The 22491-nt window shown below is 40.7% G+C and overlaps 1 protein-coding gene across 3 annotated transcripts in view; it reads right to left on the minus strand.

The window, feature by feature from the left end:
- The window catches only part of ift88 (intraflagellar transport 88 homolog), a 115248-nt gene that overhangs the window by 37337 nt on the left and 55420 nt on the right, over positions 1-22491 (minus strand). For all 3 annotated transcript variants that reach the window (XM_034011769.3, XM_034011768.3, XM_059028763.1), the window contains 2 exons: positions 19041-19191; positions 16952-17067 (listed from right to left, as the gene is read on the minus strand). In XM_034011769.3, the coding sequence (XP_033867660.3) occupies positions 16952-17067; positions 19041-19191 (267 nt within the window). The remainder of the gene's footprint in view (positions 1-16951; positions 17068-19040; positions 19192-22491) is intronic.

Genomic DNA, 22491 nt, shown 5'->3' on the forward strand with positions numbered 1-22491 from the left:
CTAAAAATGCATGTTGTGGTTTAATACAGAACATTTAAATAATAGTTTCTACCGTAAATCTGTGATACACATCAACAAAGCAGGCAGTGGGCTTTGATAACTAAGGGCTTTGTTATTGATATTATATGTGTGGTCTCATGGGTTAGATCTCTTGATATGGCCCACTGCGTTCCGCTCGGTTGTGTGGATTCCGAGACAGGGACAATGAAAAAATATACAAAATCAGGGCTTGGAATTTTGGTCTAAAATTCAGGGTACAAAAGATACTGACCCAGAATAGTACCTCGCTGGTTTGGTGGGAAAATATTCACCTGTTCATGAGTTATAAGGATTTGAAATTTTGGGTTTGGAGCATGATCAGTACAGCTTTAGATCGAATTAGATGTTTCAGCACAAAAAAGTATTGGCCATGTGAAACAAGAGTCTCCGTCGTGATCTTTTTCCGTACTTTAAAATCATGTATCAATAGTAAACCAGGACATGTCTCTATTTAATTGGGACTCCGTAAAACTGACTAACATTATCTTTCATTATCTAAATTTGTTTATTTGATCTTTTAAAATCTTTTTTCGCCACTCGTCTCATGAAAAATATTTCTTCTCACAAACAAAGAAGTATTCTCGCGAAAATGGAATTTGGACTTTGATTTCTTTTGTCATGAGAGGGATCTTTTTGTGAGGATCTGTCGTACTCATGAAAAAATAAATTTCGGCTTTGACAACACCCGCTGCCATGTCCTCGGGGAAGGTGTACCGGAAAAAGATAACTCTCTCCTGGGCAGGAGTGCGAACAATCGCCCATCCCCTCTAATTGCTCATATCAAGGCCCCTGTGCATGTTAGGGAGATGGGGCACCCCTCCTTTGTTCCATCCTCTAGATTTCCTGTGAAATCTGAAAAAACAATCGTCAGCCGCCACCGGGACCTCGGGGAAGGTGTACCGGAGAAAGACAGCTCTCTCCTTGTTAGGGAGACGGGGCACCCCTCCTTTTGTTCCTTACCATATCCTCTTTTATAATAAAAACATGAAGGAGAAAATACAGTATTACAAATATGAAACAAATGCAATTATGAATTTATTAAACCGTACAATGCAGATTTATTTAAAGTATGTATATATCCTAATTTGAATGAATAAACATATTCAAATAACAAGTTAGTACTATCAGTATGACAAAGCGCTAATATTAAATGGATAATAATCTTTTTTTTACCAAGTTCGCCAAATATGTTGGACCTAAATATTTATATATATCTATATGCCTTCGAAAGCAGGCATACAGATATTTTATACATAGAGACAGTACTTTTAAATTCACATTCACAAATTTACACTCACTCATTACCCGTGAAACACTGCAAAATAAAATCTATTAAATACTAAATTGTTGTATTAACAAATGAACTGACATTTTTTTCTCGAGTGGTTATGGTTTGAAAACATTAAGACAAATAATTACAATTCTTGCTTTGTAAAAAGTGAGAATCAAACCTGCATCTTTTAGGGGACTTTAACTACTCAGACCGCTCGACCATCCAGATCTCAGCTGCAACTTGCTCCTGTATTATTTATTTCTTTGGCAGATGCCTTTATCCAAGGCGACTTACAGGTTTGCAATGCAAGCTTACCAGTAAGTGCAGTTGTACAACTAAAATGCAATATGTATCAAACTATGACTCAGCTATATGTATTTATTGCTGAAACTAAAGTAAAATATGTTAGTAGGCTATGTTGCTGTATATCCCCAACCCAAGTGTTAATAATGTATTTAAATGAATTTATTTTATTTATGTCATTTGTGGTTTTGCACTGTAACTTTAAAATGACACATTGAGTCCACCATAACAAAGAAGTATGAAAGCTCAGGTAATCCTGCAGGGTAGTTATGTCAATGGGTTTCTAGCATTGTCCTCAAGAACAGAAAGCCAGGGACATTTAAACCTGCTTCTTAAAGCTAAGCTCAAGAGGGCTGATCCTGCTGCAATTTGCTGGGGGTGAGAAGGGGTAAAAGAAACAAAATGCAGTACCTGTCTGCCTTATTCCACTGACTTTTATTAAATTCACTGGTTATTAAATTATAAAGGATTTCAACACTCGCTGCTAATGTCAGCGGCAGCATGAGTATAGGAGGCTGTGTGGTCCAGTGGTTAACGAAAAGGGTTTGTAACCAGGAGGTACCCGGTTCAAATCCCAGCTCAATCATTGACTCACTGTGTGATCTTGAGCAAGTCACAACCTCCTTGTGCTCCGTCTTTCAGGTGAGACAGTTGTAAGTGACTCTGCAGCTGATGCATAGTTCACACAGCCTAGTCTCTGTAAGTCTCCCTGGATAAAGGTGTCTGCTAAATAAATAAATACTAATAATGTGGCCGCATTGTTTGGGAGGCAAAAGTTACTTTAAAAGAGATCAGAACTCTGAAAACAGAGAAATGTCGGCTGACCAAGGCAGAATGAATGGGTGATATTTTAATTGTGTATTTAAAGGGGAACTCGTCCAATGCACGCATGTGTATGTTATGTATTTTTAAAATGTGATCTTTGTGTATCGAATTTTTAGCAGAGCTGTGACCAAATGTTTATATCTACTTTTTGCAATGTTAGGAACTTGATTTGCACCGTGGATTGTATATTTACGCCACTTTATTCTGTACTCTGTTAAACCTTTGACCAATGCTCTGTCTGATCTACAGTGGCAGCCAAAACCAGCTATAAAAATAGCACAACAAATCTGAAGTCAATGTGATATGCAGTTGAGTTAACCTATCCTACATCTTCTGCACACTAGATGATGCTATCTGACTAGAAATTGGTTAGTCACAGATTACCACTGAAATACAGTATTTCACCAGGTGGAGTGACACGCTGAAGCTTGTGAATACTACAAGCGCAAAGCTTACACTGAGTTAAAGTCATTTTCATACTGTACTGTACGATTGTGGTAACACAGCTTGAATATGCTGAAGCCTACAGTATATCAATAAGTTAAGCTATGATTTCGCTGAAGAGATAGATAAATGCAGCATGCTACAGCCTCAAGGAAAATAGTTATTGTGATATTGTATAAATGAGTGCTTGGCGTTTAATTATTTAATTTTGAACAACTATTTGAGCCTTTAGCACCCCAAAAATATAGAACATTGCTGCACATGCTTTTTTTAGCGTGCTCCTATTTCTTTAATATTGTATAGATAACCATAGACATTTCTGAGTCAGTGGGTGCTCTGGGGCTAGAGCATGCACAGGACAAAATATGGGGATGATGAGCATCTGGCAGGAATTTTAACATAAGCTGAACAACAATCAATTCAGCTAAAAAAAATGTGTGTGTGTATATATATATATATATATATATATATATATATATATATATATATATATATATATATATATATATATATATGTTTTTAAAATGTGTATGCACACCAGCAGTAAGTAGAGCAAATGCATAAATGTCCCGCTTCTCACCTGATTCATTTTTTCTGTGTATTTATGCAACCTACCGTAGTTGTACATACACATTCATCATTTATTTTCACTTTCCATGCAGCTGTGTGCACGTTCAAGACCGAGACATAATTAATGGGTAACTTGTCAACAACACATTTCGCAAGGGTGAAAGTCGACAGTGAATAGCAAGAATTTAACTTCAGCACTACTAGTGTGTGCAGTAATTCATTATATGTTATGTGTTATTTTGTTTATCTAGTTTAATTATTGTATGGAATTTGTTTAGCTGGTTACACAGAACTAGCATTGACCCTGCCCCATATTAAAGTATGAAATGTATTGTTCCTAGAATTATTTTTGTAGTGTACTGAATCAGATGGCACAAAAACTGCAGGTTTCTTCACCTAAATAGTTTCAGGAAATATGTATTTTGTCCATCTTTTCAATACAATAGCACTTTTCATGACAAGCATGTCAAGGTGGTTTATCTGTTCCAAGTTATTGGGTTAAGCACTTCAGCACCATGACATTTGTATCCAATTGCGTGTTATGTAGAGATTCCAATCTACCTGTGGGCGTTTAGAAGACTGAGATATATTGCGGGAAGCCAAGTGTGTGTATATGTATATATGTATATATGTGTATATATATATATATATAGTGTTTTAAATAATTATTTTTGGTTTTATTATTAGTTTTACTTGTTTAGTTGTAGTTTACATAGTTTTTAGCGAAAGCTAAACATGGCAACATGCGTGGTCTTTCTATAATGAGCAACGGGAGTGAAGTTGGTTCACAGGATTTCGATACCAGCGACAGTGATGCTGACGTATCACTCAGCGATGATGATGAAGAGGATGTGGAGCCAAGAACAATACAAACTGTACAAACAGAAGAGCATGCAGCTACTTTACAGGTAACCCAGCTGCAAATGGGAAGCTGTTTGGTTTGAAATGGCAGTGCTGTGACGAAATACTATCAAAACACAGCACTGGGTACAGGCAATGCGGCAGCCAGATCCATCACAATGCCTGCGCAAAGTAGCTGTGTACATGCATTTGTGACTATCCCTCCAACACAAGGAAAGCAGAGACTGCAACAAAGGTGCAGGGTCTGCTACGAAAATGAAAACAAAAGACACAAGAAAAATGTGCAGTGGTTGCGAAGGCAACCCCGAGTTCTGTTGTATTGAACATTTCAATAAATGGCACAGAGCGAGACGATAATGGCATACGTTTTGATGTTTGATTTTTACAGTATTTGATAATTACTGTTTACTGATTATTATTGTTATTAGCAGCTGTAAAAGAGTGGTAGTGTAGTGTTGCTGGACACCGGTATTTTTCTTCACAGACTGGAGTGAACGCGTCACTGATTCAGGTGAATACTTTTATTTACAATGTTTACAACCAGACACACTCATTCAATTGCGTTTATTTGCCCTGTACGGGCCACTAACTATCTCACTACTTCTCCCCTCTCTATGCTACGGTGAGGCAACCAAGTGGTGACAGGCTTAGCCTGTAAACGTCCCAAGTCCACAAGACAGGTAAGTTGGGTTTGGGCTCCCTCTGGAGGAGCACACCAGGAACTCAGGTAAGTAACCGCTGGGCTCCCTCTGGTGGAGTGAGCCAGGAACACAGGTCAGTACAGGCTGGGCTCCCTCTGGTGGAGTGAGCCAGAAACACCAGTAAGTACAGGTTGGGCTCCCTCTGGTGGAGTGAGCCAAGAACACAGGTAAGTACAGGTTGGGCTCCCTCTGGTGGAGTGAGCCAAGAACACAGGTAAGTACAGGTTGGGCTCCCTCTGGTGGAGTGAGCCAAGAACACAGGTAAGTACAGGTTGGGCTCCCTCTGGTGGAGTGAGCCAGGAACACAGGTAAGTACAGGTTGGGCTCCCTCTGGTGGAGTGAGCCAGGAACACAGGTAAGTACAGGTTGGGCTCCCTCTGGTGGAGTGAGCCAGGAACACAGGTAAGTACAGGTTGGGCTCCCTCTGGTGGAGTGAGCCAAGAACACAGGTAAGTACAGGTTGGGCTCCCTCTGGTGGAGTGAGCCAGGAACACAGGTAAGTACAGGTTGGACTCCCTCCAAAGATTATCTCCTGGAACATAGGAAAGAACAGCACATCCTCTGCAAGAGGCTGCCTGGAAGTCATCAAGGGGAAGTCCACAATATGCGATAGTGTTACACTACAGCCGGGTTTCTGAACACCTACAAGTGAAGCTGAGTTCCTATTTAACAGCCACAAGGTGTTGCACTGTTTCCCTGTCGTGACTGTATGGAAGGCCAGAAGGAAACAGCAATAATAAAAATTATTACAACACCACGATCTTGTGCTTGGCAGTTTCCTTCAAAACGCATACCTCTCCTTCTTAGAAATGTATCGTTACTCCAGCAGCCTGTAATCCAATCTGGATAAGCCAGTCCTGGTCTTGTAAATTATTTCTTGGTGTGTAATCGCTGCTCCTGCAGCTGTAAACCACGCAGTATTTTTGACCAGTCCCACTCATATAAACAACACACTCGGTCAAAGTATTGCTGCTCCTGCAGCTGGAAACCAAACAGTGTTGAGACTGTGTTATATTTTAATCCAAAACTACAAAACAAAACCAAAAAGTTCAAAACAAAAATCTGCCTCACCAAGAGGTAAAAATGCTATATGCTAGACTTTTATAAATTTGCTACGACAAAACACAAGTCTGCATAAACAAGGGGTGAAAACGCTCTGTGCTAGACTTTTACAAAATCGCTATGATTCAAACGAAACACACTTACTACATCTTCCCCCGCACAGGAATACTTTGCCAAGGCTTGCACAGGCAGCACAACCGGGCAGAGTTCCCCACAATCGCTCAACCCCTGATTGTTCTGCCCAGCTTCCTTTTAAACTATCTGACCCCGCCTTTCTAATCAATACTGGAGATTATGGCTTGTGTAGTTTTTCCCCCTAGTGACGCCATTTCTTAAAGGCGCCACTGCTCCTTCTTCAAACAGCATTTCTGTTTTCATTGTTCAAAAAAAAAAAAAAAAAAAAAAAGTGTTTGTATCTCTATATTGAATATGGGTATGTAGTACACAGCAGCATAAAGGGTTAATGAGAAACACAGTTGAGGTAATTTATTTGTGTTTTATTCATCATATGTTAACATTTTATAGCAATTACAGGTTTGAAAACATTATTATTATTATTGTTTTCAAACTCTGGTACCTGGGAAGGGTTTTATTTTTACATCTGGAGTTGAAGTGGTTAAATAAAAGATAAGGTGTTGTACTGTTTTTTTGTGATATCTTTCTTTAATTAAAAATAAATCAGTGGCAGTAATTGTATTTCTTTGCTGTGCTAAAAATGGATGGAAACCCTTCCACGAACATTTTCTCATGCAACAGTCTCTTGACACAGGGGTTGTACCGACAGACTGGGGAATTGTAAACATAATACTGATCCACAAAAATCAGTATTATGTTTGCAATTGCAATCATAAATGTTTGCAAGTTGCAATCATCTGACCAGGGCACTGAGCTTCTCTGACAAGGAAAGGCTTACCGCGGAAGCCAAAACATCAGATTCCACATCCTCAGATGGGAAAAATGAGAAATGAATACTTGGACGTTCAGGTCCTTAGATGGGTCAGCCAATGATAGAGACACAAATGGCAAAATCATAGATGAAAAAAAAAATTAGCAAATATATTAAATGATTACTTTTCACAGGTTTTTATAAAGGAGCACACGGACAACATGCCCCACATGTCAACCTGTTCCTATCCAATTTTAAATAACTTTAGCATAACAGAGGCAGAAGTGTTAAAGGGACTAGGAGCTCTTAAAATAAACAAATCCCCTGGGCCAGATGGGATCCTCCCAATAGTACTCAAAGAAATGAAAGAAGTTATTTACAAACCGCTAACCAAGATCATGCAACAGTCTCTTGACACAGGGGTTGTACCGACAGACTGGAAAATTGCAAACGTAATAACGATCCACAAAAAGGGAGACAAAACGAAACCAGGTAACTACAGACCAATAGGCCTGACTTCTATTATATGTAAACTTATGGAAACTATAATAAGATCCAAAATGGAAAATTACCTATATGGTAACAATATCCTGGGAGACAGCATGGTTTTAGGAAAGAGAGATCGTGTCTAACTAACCTGCTTGACTTTTTTGAGGATGCAACATTGAAAATGGATAATTGCAAAGCACAGGACATGGTTTATTTAGATTTCCAGAAAGCTTTTAACAAAGTCCCGCATAAAAGATTAATTCTCAAACTGAACGCAGTAGGGATTCAAGGAAATGCATGCACATGGATTAGGGAGTGGTTAACATGTAGAAAACAGAAAGTACTGATTAGAGGAGAAACCTCAAAATGGAGTGAGGTAACCAGAGGTGTACCACAGGGATCAGTATTAGGTCCTCTGCTATTCCTAATCTACATTAATGATTTAGATTCTGGTATAGTAAGCAAACTTGTTAAATTTGCAGACAACACAAACATAGGAGGAGTGGCAAACACTGTTGAAGCAGCAAAGGTCATTCAAAATGATCTAGACAGCATTCAGAACTGGGTAGACACATGGCAAATGACATTTAATACAGAAAAGTATAAAGTATTGCATGCAGGCAATAAAAATGTGCATTATAAATATCATATGGGAGATACTGGAATTGAAGAAGGAATCTATAAAAAAGACCTAGGAGTTTATGTTGACTCAGAAATGTCTTCATCTAGACAATGTGGGGAAGCTATAAAAAAGGCCAACAAGATGCTCGGATATATTGTGAAAAGTGTTGAATTTAAATCAAGGGAAGTAATGTTAAAACTTTACAATGCATTAGTAAGACCTCACCTAGAATATTGTGTTCAGTTCTGGTCACCTCGTTACAAAAAGGATATTGCTGCGCTAGAAAGAGTGCAAAGAAGAGCGACCAGAATTATCCCAGGTTTAAAAGGCATGTCGTATGCAGACAGGCTAAATAATTGAATTTATTCAGTCTTGAACAAAGACGGCAACGCGGTGATCTGATTCAAGCATTCAAAATTATAAAAAGGAATTGACAATGTCGACCCAGGGGACTTTTTCGACCTGAAAAAAGAAACAAGGACCAGGGGTCACAAATGGAGATTAGATAAAGGGGTATTCAGAACAGAAAATAGAAGGCACTTTTTTACACAGAGAATTGTGAGGGTCTGGAACCAACATAGTAATGTTGTTGAAGCTGACACCCTGGGTTCCTTCAAGAAGCTGCTTGATGAGATTCTGGGATCAATAAGCTACTAACAACCAAACGAGCAAGATGGGCCGAATGGCCTCCTCTCATTTGTAAACTTTCTTATGTTCTTATGTTCTTATAAGAAGGCCATCTTCATTTGATGTTCATGGCACTCATGTCAACTGAGCAAAATCAGGAGTAGACCAACAATGTAAATTAGTGGATCCAGAGGGGAAAAAAGGCTAGAAACCTGAAGGAAATTCTGTGGGGATAAGCCATTTTAGTTTACTTTCAGAAGTGCTATAGATAAAGTTTTGGGGAATTTAGTAATTTAGTCTCTAATTTAGGCACTATGGGGGACATGTATCAAGAGTTTGCGATGACATTAAGGCCATAGCGCTGAGTTTACGTCGGCCTTAAAAGTGCCCCGTATGTATCATGACACTTTTGGCAAGTTAAGGCCGTATTAGCAGTGCCAGAATGCGCTCTGCTTCGCAATGCGTTCCACCACTCATTTGCCATGCATTTTAAGGCGTGTAAAGCCTTAATTACATACATGGGCAAGTTGTAGGTGGGGTTCATTTGTAAATTAAGTCTGTGATTTTAAAATGAGATGTAAAGCAACAGAACGGCCCTAAAAGGGTCCACAAATAAGACTATTTTCTAATGGTGAAAAAATATGATAAATTACATTAAAAATGACGTAAAAGACTGGACAATATGATACATTCAATTAAAAAAAGTGAAAAAAGCATAACAAAGTTATAAGTTATAAGCAGAAGTTGTTTAGGCATGCGTGAGCTAGGGCTGTGCGCAGAGTACCACTTTTTAACGTGTACCTGAAAAAAAACACTACACCGGTAAGAAATGAAAGTTACTTTCACCTCTGACTACAGCATCTACTTTGACTTCAAGTCAGGTAAAATCTGCAAATCTGATTTAGACATAGCCGGAACTGTATATATACTCTGTTCTTAAATAGTAAATTCAGTATTATTTGTTTTGCAAAACAGAAACGTTATGCTTCACTTTCATTGCATTTGCACTTTTATTAAGTCTGCAATACAACGATGCATTTACGAGATCGTTCATTTGATTTCTGATAATGTATTTATCTTTTCTCTTTTACACAAAAACATATTATATTTATGTATTTCCCCTTTGTGTAGGTTCATAATGGTTGACGCTGCACAGCGTATTGTTAATGTGTTTTTCCCGCATCCATAATAAATTATTTTCATTTTGGTAAATTAAGTGGTATTAAGTTAGTTATTCTGTTGTTCTTTTTTTGCTATCAGTCAGTCCTTCTGTCATATCAGACATATCTGCCTGTTTGACGGTAGGCAATTTTCGATTTGAGACTTTAGTGCCTAGTTTTACACTGAATTTGCCAGGTGAATACATTGACGTTGCTTGCAAACAGCGATGGCGTGTGCTGGGAACGAGTGGAGATTAGAAGCAAAGCACAGAATATTTAATCACACGGCGACTTTCTGATATGAATTAAGAAGCTCTAAAAGTATGATGATTCTTTTTTCATTCATTTTTGTTTTCAGTAAACTCAAAATTATTAAGGTGACCAATGTTCTATTGTTTTCAGTGCAAACAAATAAATTATATTCCAGAGATTCAGGGAGCTCAGCAAAATCACATTACAAATTTTACAAGAATGCAGTTTTAGAAATGTATTTCTACATGCTTAAAAAACTTAGAATATTGTTTAAAGTAGTAAAGAGAAGAAAGGTTTGTTAAAAGCCAAATAATTACTTATTTGTATACCATGCCGACATTATTTATTCCTTATAAAACTTAATGCAAAAGAGAAAAAAAAAAAAAACTTGGTCTGCGACGGTTGTAGTTGGATTTGTGTTTGGGGGTGTTTATGCTACAACCAGTTGGATTTGTGTGTGTGTGGGGGGGGGGTGTTTACGCTACAACCTAACTCGCTTCCAATTTCTTATTCTTACTATGATTGGCTGCAAAGACAACAGAGCTAACCAGTGATTGGATAATGTTTTGTTGGGTGGGTTTTTACTGTGCAGTTTCCTAGTAACTGTAATATTATTTGTGTAACAGAAAATAAAAAAGGTATCTCCGAGTCACAGAGCCCGAATGTTCGAGTCCGAGTCTGTGTCCGAGTCACACAAGGTCGAGTCCAAGTCAAGTCCGAGTCTTTTGTGGCCGTGACTCGAATACGATTTATAAAATAATGCTGGTTAAAAAAAAAAAGTTTGTAATTTTGACAAGACAAATGTGGCTTCATAATGTGCAACAGTTATTTAGTTAGTACAGTATTTATTTATTTCACATTAGAAAGCTGTTTCAGTTAATGGCAGCTTTCAAGGCAATACGGTATTGCATCAAAGGGAGCTATAATATACAGTATATAAATGTATATAAACACACCTGTAATAAAATAAAACAGATAAAGGGGAAAATGCAGACCACATACGTATCTTATAATTATACATGATGTGGTTAAAGCTTGTTGTGTTGCTTAGTAATAACACAACGTGTGATTGTGTAGAATTAGTTTTTTGCAAGAACTGCGTAACCAAATTTTGGGAGTTGTTTGCGGAGCACCTGGAGTTTACTCACGGACCACAAGTGGTCCGCGTACCACAGGTGGGGAACCATTGCACTATTAGAAAGCCCCAGGAGGCTCAAATGCAGCCGTTCGCAGACTCGATGGGTCGGGATGCAACAAGGTTCCCCGTGCCTGACTGAGCAGGTCATGGTCCTTCAGCAGTCTCCACAGCTGGCTGCTCAGGAGCAGCATCAGGGTCAATAAGGGGCTACTAGAAGCACCTTGGCCCAATCGTGCCTGATTTTCTCCAGACACAAAAGGAGCATGGCGAGTGGTGTGAAGGCATATAACAGTTACCTCGGCCACTGGTGTGCCAAGGCATCTATTGCTAGCGGGTCCCCGCCTACTGTTATGGTGAGCCAGTGGGTACAGTGGGTTGATTCCTGGGAGGCAGAGATCTAGCTCTGCTCTCCCAAATGAGGCTCACCACCTCAGGGTGAAGCCTCTACTCTGAAGCACTGGGAACTCTCCATGAGAGGAGGTCTGGCACCCAGTCTGTCACCCCGGGGAGATGTACTGCCCTAAGGGAGAGGAGGTTCTCTAGTGCCCAGAGCAAAAGCTTGTGGGCTACGCGATGGATACTGGGCGACCTGAGGCTGCCCTGGAGGTTGATGTAAGCAACCACTGTTGTCTGCACGGACAAGCACATGTCTCCCTCGAACCTCCTGCAAAAAAATGCTGCAAGGCCAGGTAAACTACCTGTAGCTCTAAAACATTTATGCAGAGACTCTGCCAAGGGGGGGTTCTACATACCTTGTTCACCCCTGCCATTCCACACAGCGCACTATGCCAAGGTGTAGATGGGCAGACTGTTTCCACCAAGAGAGTGCCTTTAGACAGTGACGAGACACAGTTAATAGGCAGTCGCGGTTCAACGCGGGCTGAAAAACCAGGTGCATGCACAGGACCCGAAGGAGGGTCTGGGAAGCTGCTGCCATCAAGCCCAGAAGTTTCTGAAACGTCACTACCGTGAGCACTCTGTTGTGCTGAAAGAACTCCAAACAGGCGACTATTCTTTGCACACTGCCATCCGACAAAGTGGACAGCATGGACTTGGAGTCCAAGTACACTCTTAGATTGGAGGCTGTCTGAGAAGGTGTGAACTGGCTCTTCGCATGATTCACCGTAAGGGCCAACCATCAAAGTTGACTTTGCTGGAGACTGAGCACAAATGAGCCAGTTGTCCAAATAATTGAGCACCCTGATGCCTTTGAGTCTCAATGGGGCCAGGATAGCTTCCATGCACTTCGAGAAGGCACAGGGAGCTAGAGAGAGGCCAAATGGCAACCTGTACACTGTTCTCTGAAAAGCAATTGGCAGGTACTTCCAGTGCACTGGTTTTATAAGGATGCGTCTGCGTGCAGTGTGGTGGAAACTATTAAAGCCTCAGCGGCGAGCAGCTGGTGGCTGGTTCCGAAAATTACCACTGGAAGCGGGCGCAGCTGGCTGTGCCTGTCTTTGAGGCTGCTGGGGCCTCGGGCACCAGTTTGCCACTGGTTTACTTACTGGAGGTGGTCGCTTGGGAAGCAGGCGAGCCAGCTCTTTAGTGGATTCCCACGTGCTGTGAGAGCACTGCAGTGTCTTGTCTACCGCGGGATCAAACGTATGGCCTGGAGTTATCGGGCTGTCCAATAGCGGTGCTTTGTCCCAGTCAGGCATGCATGCCTTGGAAAGCCAATGCTGCCTGCAGGTGGCTACCATCACAGCAAGGCTTCTGCCTACTGCCTGCCCATTAAGTTTACACAGACAAAGTAGGTTTTTGTTAACCAAGTGCAGCTCATCCAGCAGTTGTGGTGAGGGCCTGTGGTTCTCAGAGAGGGACCATAGCAAATGTGACTGGTAGGCTACCAAGATGCTGTTGTAGTTCCCTAGACATGCAGCGATCGCACTAGCTGAATAGGCTCGTTTGAGGATCACCTCATAGACCCAGCATTGCTTGTTATGGCAGGTAACGTCCTTGGATAGGAGCGCTATAATTAGGCGCCTGGACCAAGGTGGCAATAGAAGCCTCAACCGGTGAAAAATTGGCCAGGCCCAGCTTCTCCGCATCGTGCACCCTACAGAGGGCTAAGCAGAAGTAAGGGATGCAGAGTGCTCCTTAGAGCTGCAGTATAGCCATTTCTGAAGCGTGTACTTGGAAAAAGGGGCACAAAACAGAAGATTAGCCAGTGCCTCCCTGGCATGCTCTTGCCTCAATAGGCAGACTGGTCTTGCATGTCTCAAAGGAATAAAACCCAGGCATGATGCAAGTAGCAAGCAATGCAGTGTACAGTATAGTTGTACAGTTGCGGCCTCAATCAGCCTATAGGTATGGACCGGGCGGGGCCGGTTCAGTGTCTTTAGCACCGGGTCGGTACGGTACGGTACGGGACATCTGTTCTGTACCGTTGTGTGGTGACTTTTAGAATCGTGTTGGTACAAGAAAGGCACAGGTATGGTACTGGTGTGGCAACCTCTGCCCCTATTCGGTACCAGTACTGTACAGGGTTGGGAACGGACCGGTACTGGTACGGGTCCACCGGTTCGCAGTTACAGCAGGTGACAACATACAGGGCCACTGGCAAAACCCCTTAGTCAGTACCACACACGAGACTGAGAAACCCTGCTTGTTAGAATGGACTAAGAGCCTTCGCAATGGTGATGTTAAAAGCTGTCACCAAAATGGCATCAAGATACTGTTGAAATTGCTTAAAGCAACAACAACCAAAGCGAGTATCTCGGTCCTGCGCAGTACTGCTGAGCCAAGCAGCTGTCATGCTGCACATGTGCGGAGCACCACGTTGCAGACAGGCCTGCGTGTAGACACAAGAGAAAATACTTTCTCAACAAACAGTAATTAAAAAATGTCATAAATAATATAATTATGTCTTGTATGGTGCTAAAACAAAAAACAAGGACGGCACCGTACCGGTGCGGTAACCTCAGTCCCAGTTCGGAACCGGGTTGGGAACGGAGCGGGGTCGGCGACCTCGGTACCATACGGTATGGGTCCACTGGTTCGCAGTTACCACGGGTAGCAATGTACAGGGATGCCCACCTGTACAAGCCACTGGCAAAACCACTCAGTCAATACCACACACGAGACTGAGGGAAGCCTGCTTGTTAGAGGTACTAACAGCCTTTGCAATGGTGATGCAAAAGCAGTAACCAAAAGAGCAGCCAGATACTATGGGAGAGACTGCAAGCAATCTCAACCAAAGTGTGTATCTTGGTCCAGCGCAGCGCTTCTGAGCTCAGTAGTTGTGTGTGTATTTCTGTAAAAAAAAAAAAAAAAAACAAACACAGAAAATACAACAGGAGAAAAAAATTTCGTATTTGCTTACGATTGTAAGTCGCCCTGGATAAGGGCGTCTGCTAAGAAATAAATAATAATAATAATAATAATAATAATAATAAACAGAATAACACAAATACAGTTCACAAAAGAGAAGTTCACAATTTTTTTTTTTTTTTCTAAAAATGTAGTTGTTGCCAATTATTTTTTTTATTATTTTCTCCCCAATTTGGAATGGCCAATTATTTTTAGGCTCAGCTCACTGCTACCACCCCTGCGCTGACTCGGGAGTGGTGAAGACGAACACATGCTGTCCTCCGAAGAGTGTGGCGTCAGCCACCCAAGAGCTACAGTGTCGGAGGACAACGCAGCTCTCATGCAGCTTACAGGCAAGCCCGCAGGCGCCCGGCCACACTACAGGGGTCGCTGGTGCACGGGGACACCCGGGCCGACCTAACCCTCGCCCCCACCCGGGCGGCACTCGGCCAATTGAGCGCCTCCCTCTGGAAGCTCCCGTCCTCGGTCAGTAAAGGAATAGCCTGGACTCATACTCGCGACTATAGGGCACATCCTTCACTCCACACGGAGCGCCTTTACTGGATGCGCCACTCAGGAGCCCCAGCATCTCTTAATTTAAAACAAGAATTTCATTTAACTCAGCTGGAGCTATGCAGTCTGGGGGAGCACAAAGTCAGCCGATTTATGTTGCTGGATCCCTGGGAAGGAACTACTCAAGCCGCTGGCTTCACGCAGGGCACAAGGCCTCTGCGGGATGTAACAAACAACAGGCTGTAGTGCACAATATACGCATAATTAATAAAAAAAAATAATTATTACTATTTAGCTGTAATAGTTTTTATTGCATAAATTATGTAAAACACAATAATTAGCAAAAGTTATACAGTCATAAGCAACAGGCAACTGTCAGGTCAGTCGTGAAAAGAAAGATGGCGCTGAGATCTGTGTGTGCAGTCTTTTTATGTCCTCGGGGGCGGGCCATGACTGCGTCACAGGCTTTGCAAGCAGCTTTGATATATCTTATTCTGGTTTCGGGTCTTTAAGAGGTAAATATCCATGCAGTATTGGTTACATTTCGTACTTAAAAGGGAACTAATCTTAGGGTGGTCAGACGTGTTTTTTGATTTAAACAGAAAAAAAATCTAACAAATATATCTAAAACATACCTTGGATTTACTGTGCACACTGAACTAACTTTGAGTTTCAATAGTAAAAAAAAAATCATAATTATATTACAGTAACATCACAATTCAAATAATACATGTACACGTGCTGCATTTTGTAATCTGTGCAATTTATTAGATCAATAAATTTGCCACAGATGGACCTTAAATACCAATTTTGTCTCCTGCTGTGAATGAGCACCTGTACATAATGGAGGAAAAGTTTTAATTCCATTAATATTCAAGCCATCTCAGATGCCAAAATGTCTGTGTTCGATTCTGTCATTCGATACCCTGGTAGAAAAGGCAGTTTTGTTTAGGCAAACTGTGATATTGCCATCACTTTGCCAGTGGAAATACTGGTGATGGATGGCTTTTGGGAGACAGTGGGTAAGATGATAATAATAATAATAATAATAATAACAATAATAATAATAATAATAATGCATTTTATTAACAAGTTGTGTGACTCATAACTATTTATCTATTTTCATTATTGCTTACTTAGATGGATAACAAAAGACTTGTTTACTTACTTTGAGTCAAAAGGCAGCAGGAAGAGCTTCGTTATCTGCTTTTGTTTTTTGCTTATTCCAATTCTCTCTCGGTACCAGCAACAGCTACTTCACAAATTATATTTAGACCATTTCTCCTACTCACCTGAGGTCTTTTTCATCTCCCTTCTTTTAATTTTGTTCTGCTCACTAAATCTATCCATTTCTTTGTACTGTTCTCTGCTACTGTTCTAGGTGGATAGGTATCTATATCTATATGGGCAGCAGTGTGGAGTAGTGGTTTGGGCTCTGGACTCCTGACCGTGAGGGTCGTGGGTTCAATCCCTGGTAGGGGACACTGCTGCTGTACCCTTGAGCAAGGTACTTTACCTAGATTGCTCCAGTAAAAACCCAACTGTATAAATGGGTAATTGTATGTAAAAAATAAAAATTGTAAGTCGCCCTGGATAAGGGCGTCTGCTAAGAAATAAATAATAATAATAATAATATAAAACATGACTTGATATGACCAAGAGTTCTGTTCCAGATGTGACAACCACAGTAAATGAAATGTTTCTAATTATGTTCCTCTGGAGGTGAACACTAATAAGTATAACAATGTGATTTATTTGATGAGGAAAGCAGTGTCAGAGTACAGGAGATATTGAATGAGTACGGATATGCAATAACCTTTTGGGGCTAATATAAAAACTGAGACATTTATAATGACAAATATACAAAATATACTTACTGAATAAGGGCTGCTCTTTCAAAGTACTGAATTGCTTTTTCACAGAATTGTGTGTCAATGTAATAGGCCCCAAGCCACTCAATAACTTCAATGTTTGAAGGGAAATACCTAAATGACTAAGAAAGTAAAAACACATACAAAATAATATTTAATTGACATCTGGTCCAACTGTGTCTAAGGCAAATAAGTATATATGATAAAACTTAAATGTGTGTAAAATCTAGTTATAGAAAGGAACATTATACATAAATGTTGACAGAGATACTGAAATTAATATGATTATATATATATATATATATATATATATATATATATATATATATATATATATTATATACAGACGTGCTCACATTTGTTGGTACCCTTACAGCTCATTGAAATAATGCTTCATTCCTCCTAGAAAATTGATGAACTTAAAAGCTATTTTATCATGTATACTTGCATGCCTTTGGTATGTCATAGAATAAAGCAAAGAAGCTGTGAAAAGAGATGAATTATTGCTTATTCTACAAAGATATTCTAAAATGGCCTAGACACATTTGTTGGTACCCCTTAGAAAAGATAATAAATAATTGGATTATAGTGATATTTCAAACTAATTAGTTTCTTTAATTAGTATCACACATGTCTCCAATCTTGTAATCAGTCATTCAGCCAATTTAAATGGAGAAAAGTAGTCACTGTGCTGTTTGGTATCATTGTGTGCACCACACTGAACATGGACCAGAGAAAGCAAAGGAGAGAGTTGTCTGAGGAGATCAGAAAGAAAATAATAGACAAACATGGTAAAGGTAAAGGCTACAAGACCATCTCCAAGCTGCTTGATGTTCCTGTGACAACAGTTGCAAATATCATTAAGAAGTTTAAGGTCCATGGAACTGTAGCCAACCTCCCTGGGCGCGGCCGCAAGAGGAAAATTGACCCCAGAGTGAACAGGAGGATAGTGCGAATGGTAGAAAAAGAACCAAGGATAACTGCCAAAGCGATACAAGCTGAACTCCAAGGTGAAGGTACGTCAGTTTCTGAATGCACCATCCGTCGCTTTTTGAGCAAAAGTGGGCTCCATGGAAGAAGACCCAGGATGACTCCACTTTTGACAGAAAAACATAAAAAAGCCAGACTGGAATTTGCTAAAATGCATATTGACAAGCCACAATCCTTCTGGGAGAACGTCCTTTGGACAGATGAGTCAAAACTGGAGCTTTTTGGCAAGTCACATCAGCTCTATGTTCACAGATGAAAAAATGAAACTTTCAACGAAAAGAACACCATACCTACAGTGAAACATGGAGGAGGCTCGGTTATGTTTTGGGGCTGCTTTGCTGCGCCTGGCACAGGGTGCCTTGAATCTGTGCAGGGCACAATGAAATCTCAAGACTATCAAGGCATTCTGGAGCGAAACGTACTGCCCAGTGTCAGAAATCTCTGTCTCAGTCGCAGGTCATGGGTCCTCCAGCAGGATAATGACCCAAAACACACAGCTAAAAGCATCCAAAAATGGATAAGAACAAAACATTGGACTATTCTGAAGTGGCCTTCTATGAGTCCTGATCTGAATCCTATCGAACATCTATGGAAAGAGCTGAAACTTGCAGTCTGGAGAAGGCACCCATCAAACCTGAGACAGCTGGAGCAGTTTGCTCAGGAAGAGTGGGCCAAACTACCTGTTAACAGGTGCAGAAGTCTCATTGAGAGCGACAGAAAACGTCTGATTGCAGTTATTGCCTCCAAAGGTTGTGCAACAAAATATTAGGTTAGCGGTACCATCATTTGTGTCCATGCCATTTTCATTTGTTTTCTTATTTACAATATTATGTTGAATAAAAAATCAAAAGCAAAGTCTGATTTCTATTAAATATGGAATAAACAATGGTGGATGCCAATTACTTTTGTCAGTTTCAAGTTATTTCAGAGAAAATTGTGCATTCTTCGTTTTTTGTGGAGGGGTACCAACAAATTTGAGCACGTCTGTATATATATATATATATATATATATTTGTTAATCTGCTGTATATTTTTTGTGTTCTACATTGTCTCCTTAAAGGTTTACTCGGGTACAATAGTTTTGAAATAAATATAAAGGGCTCACCTCATAATAGTACTGAAAGGCCTGGGACTTGTCTCCTTCATTGTCATACAGTGCTCCCAGTTTAGCCAGTGCTTGTGGATCTGTTGGAGCTACACTGATGAGCTGCATCAGCCACTCAATAGCCTGGTTAGGATCCTCTAAACTTTCATACCTGAAATTGTTTTAAGGATAATGCACAGCTTTTTTATATAAATAGTACACCCTCACTATAACGCCCTTCATTATAATGAACCTGGCCCCTGGACCCCAAATAATAATAATAAAAAGGTTACTATAAACACACTGTCAACATCCTAGTATGTACGCATGGGATGCCACCTCTGCAGTGATGTCAACTCTTTTATCTTAAAAAAGTGCGCGCTGTGTTACTATGCCTCCAAAACAAAAATCATTTGATGTTGCAACTATATTGATCGTTTGAAAGAAGCAGTTACACAGGCATATCTCTGTCACAAATGTAGGTTGTCAAAAAGCACTGTTTTGTGGCTTTTCAGCAACCATGCGACAAAGCAAAATTAATTTAAAAAAAAAAGATGAGATGAACTTTTCATGTCGGTTGATTTTGAATAAAAGATCAGTTTGTGATTCTTGCATGTTGGATTAATATATGGTGCACTTTGAAACGATTCATATCAGATTGATTTTGAATAAAAGTTCAACTTCAGTTTGGGACTTGTGCTTTTTTTTGTCCTGTGTTTTCATTTTTCAAAGAATAGGATAAACTAGGATTATCTCATTAACTCACTCCAACTAGTCCATGAGCCAGGGCCCCAAAATGTGGCCATCAGTACCATTTGGGGGGATGAAGGCACACTATGATTTTTACCAAGGTCTGGACCCCTAGAGATGGAAAATAGGTGATGGCAGTGCATAACTCTTTGCCAAATCTGTTTTATCACCACATTTTCAACTATACCCTCCAATTCGCCAGCAGCTGGATTTCTACAATTGTGAAGCAGGGGCTTTATATCAATCTCCCATAAAATTTTTATTGGTTAAGTTAGGGCATTGAAATTAACAGCTAAGATAGTCAAGCACTTGCATTTACCAGTGCAACAAACAACATTCATTTATTTTCACTGGTTTTCCATTGGCAAACTTTCTATTTTACAGTACCTTAAATTTCCAAAAGTTGTTTTTACTAAATAGATAAAAGTTAATCTAAATATATTAACTTCTTTAATACAATGGTTTCAGTGCACTTGTATGTTGAGTAATGTGTCACGGTCAGTTTAGACCTTTTGTAAATATTCTGGGTGCTGTATTAACCCCTTCTGTGCTGTGAACATATGTCATATAGTTACACAGTTTAAAAAATAAAAAAGAAGAGCAGGATTGCCATTTTTCACTCAGGGTTGCTCATTGAGGAGTTATATAACATACGGCTTTAATTTCATTATATTACACAATTAAAATATCTTTCATATGACTTTCGTGTTAAATGTAATTTACAGCCTATTTGAACACAATTGGTGGCTATCTTACCTATGCGTAACCTTTGTTTTCTTTTCAATGCAGAACGATAATAAAACGTTTCCTTTGATTAGTAGGTATTTTATTGACCAGAGTTTCATGATATTAACTTTTACTTAACATCTCATATTTTTTATATGCCTTGTTTTGTTAATTTGGTTCTTACCTGTACAATGATTGACGTAGTACCTCTCAGAGAGCTGATTATCTAGCTTTACACAGCATAAATGTAGGTTTTTGACCTTCGGAAATTGCCTCAAGGGCTTATTTTGAACTGAAATCTGTTTTTGTATCAGGTTCTTTGCAGTATTTCGATTCGATATTGTTTATTTTTATTCACAAACATATAGCAAAATACCAATGCTTCCAGTGGAACACCCTGAGCTGAACCAGCGCTTCATGGATAGATACTTTTCTGTTCAGCTCTCTGGCAACAATCCATTTTGACCAAACCACTGAGGTCACAGTAAATAAAGACACATAGACTCCAGGTGGTACAGCAAGGTTCAGCTTTAAACCAGGTGCTGTGAACAGATATGACATCACAGCTGAATACATTAGTGCCAACTTGGGTCAGATGTGAGATATAGTGCAGAACAACAAATCAGAGATGTACTCTCCCATCCTCTGGGCCTTTGCCATGGACATTGGCAACCCCAGAAGGACTCCTTTGAAAGACCAACAAAGCTGCTTTAGCCACATGCTTGCAGAAGAATGTAACACCAGCTGAAGAAATGCCAGACAATTCTGCCACTGTAATTGATGGAAGTAATCTTGTTCAAAGGGTGAGAGGTGATCAAGCCAACTTTGGTGAAGTGGCCATGTCTGTGCTATCCATGGCTCTGTGGGAGGGAAGCAGGAGTCAAAGGATTGATGTGACACATACCAGGAAACATCTATAAAGAACAGTGAAAGAACAGTTAGAGGGGAAGAGCCTGGACTCCAGCTACAAAGCATCACAGCCTCACAAACTGTAAGGCAGTGGAGAAAATTTCTCCAGAAACAAGCCTCATCTTCTTTTTGGTGAATGAGTGGAAAAAGGCAGAGTACACTGAGAGACTTCAGGATAAGGTACTCTTTGCAACCTCTGAAGACAAATGCTATAAGATCACATCTGAAGGTAGCCAGGAGGTGTCTGATCTCAACAGTACAAAAGAGGAAGCTACATGCAGCAGATACTGTTGAACAAGGATACCAAGCAGTAATTATAAGCTCATAGGACCCCGCCCCGAAAACGAGCCTGGAGATGGGCGAGGCAATCGTGGTTGAGCAGTTCTGCAATTTGGTTGGCGCCGAAACCCAGGCGTGGATACGGCGCCACAACCCCGACACCCTGGAAGAGGCTGTGAAACTAGCCAAAGACATCGAGGACTCCCTGGTTTCCGCTGAGGCCGGCCTACTCACCACTCCAGCACAACGGAGCAGCCAAGTACCACCTCCTCTCTCCGCTTCACCATCACCGAGACCTCCTAGACCGCTGACCCCAATGGGCAACCTTGCCTCCCCTCCATGGAGGCCAAGGTTGACCCCCAGCTGGGGTAGAGTTTCTGCCATACCAGCAACGGGACAGATATTTAACCTCTGCTCCCTACCTGCTTTAGATGCCACCAGCCGGGACACCAGGCCGTCATGCCCATCTGCGATGGAGTGTGATGTGGCGACGTGCAAGTGGGCATAAGTAGCGGGTAAGCGAGGGGAAAATGGTCAGGAGGGGCCTTGTATTGTTGATGTGGTTTTAGGGAATGTGAATGTGACACAGGGTGTGAGCAGACCTTAATTCGGACAGCTCTCTTGGGCAGTGTGTCGTGGCAGCCACGAAGTCAGGTGGCTATCTCCTGTATCCATGGAGACACGACGGCATACCCCACCTTAACCTTTTGCGGTCCTATGTTGGACCTGGTCCGACATTGCAATTATTCCTATCAGGTCCAATCTTGGACCCTGTCCGACACCATCAAAAAGACGCAAAAAAATGGTT

Source organism: Acipenser ruthenus, chromosome 8, assembly GCF_902713425.1.
Source record: "Acipenser ruthenus chromosome 8, fAciRut3.2 maternal haplotype, whole genome shotgun sequence".
Classification (NCBI taxonomy): domain Eukaryota; kingdom Metazoa; phylum Chordata; class Actinopteri; order Acipenseriformes; family Acipenseridae; genus Acipenser; species Acipenser ruthenus.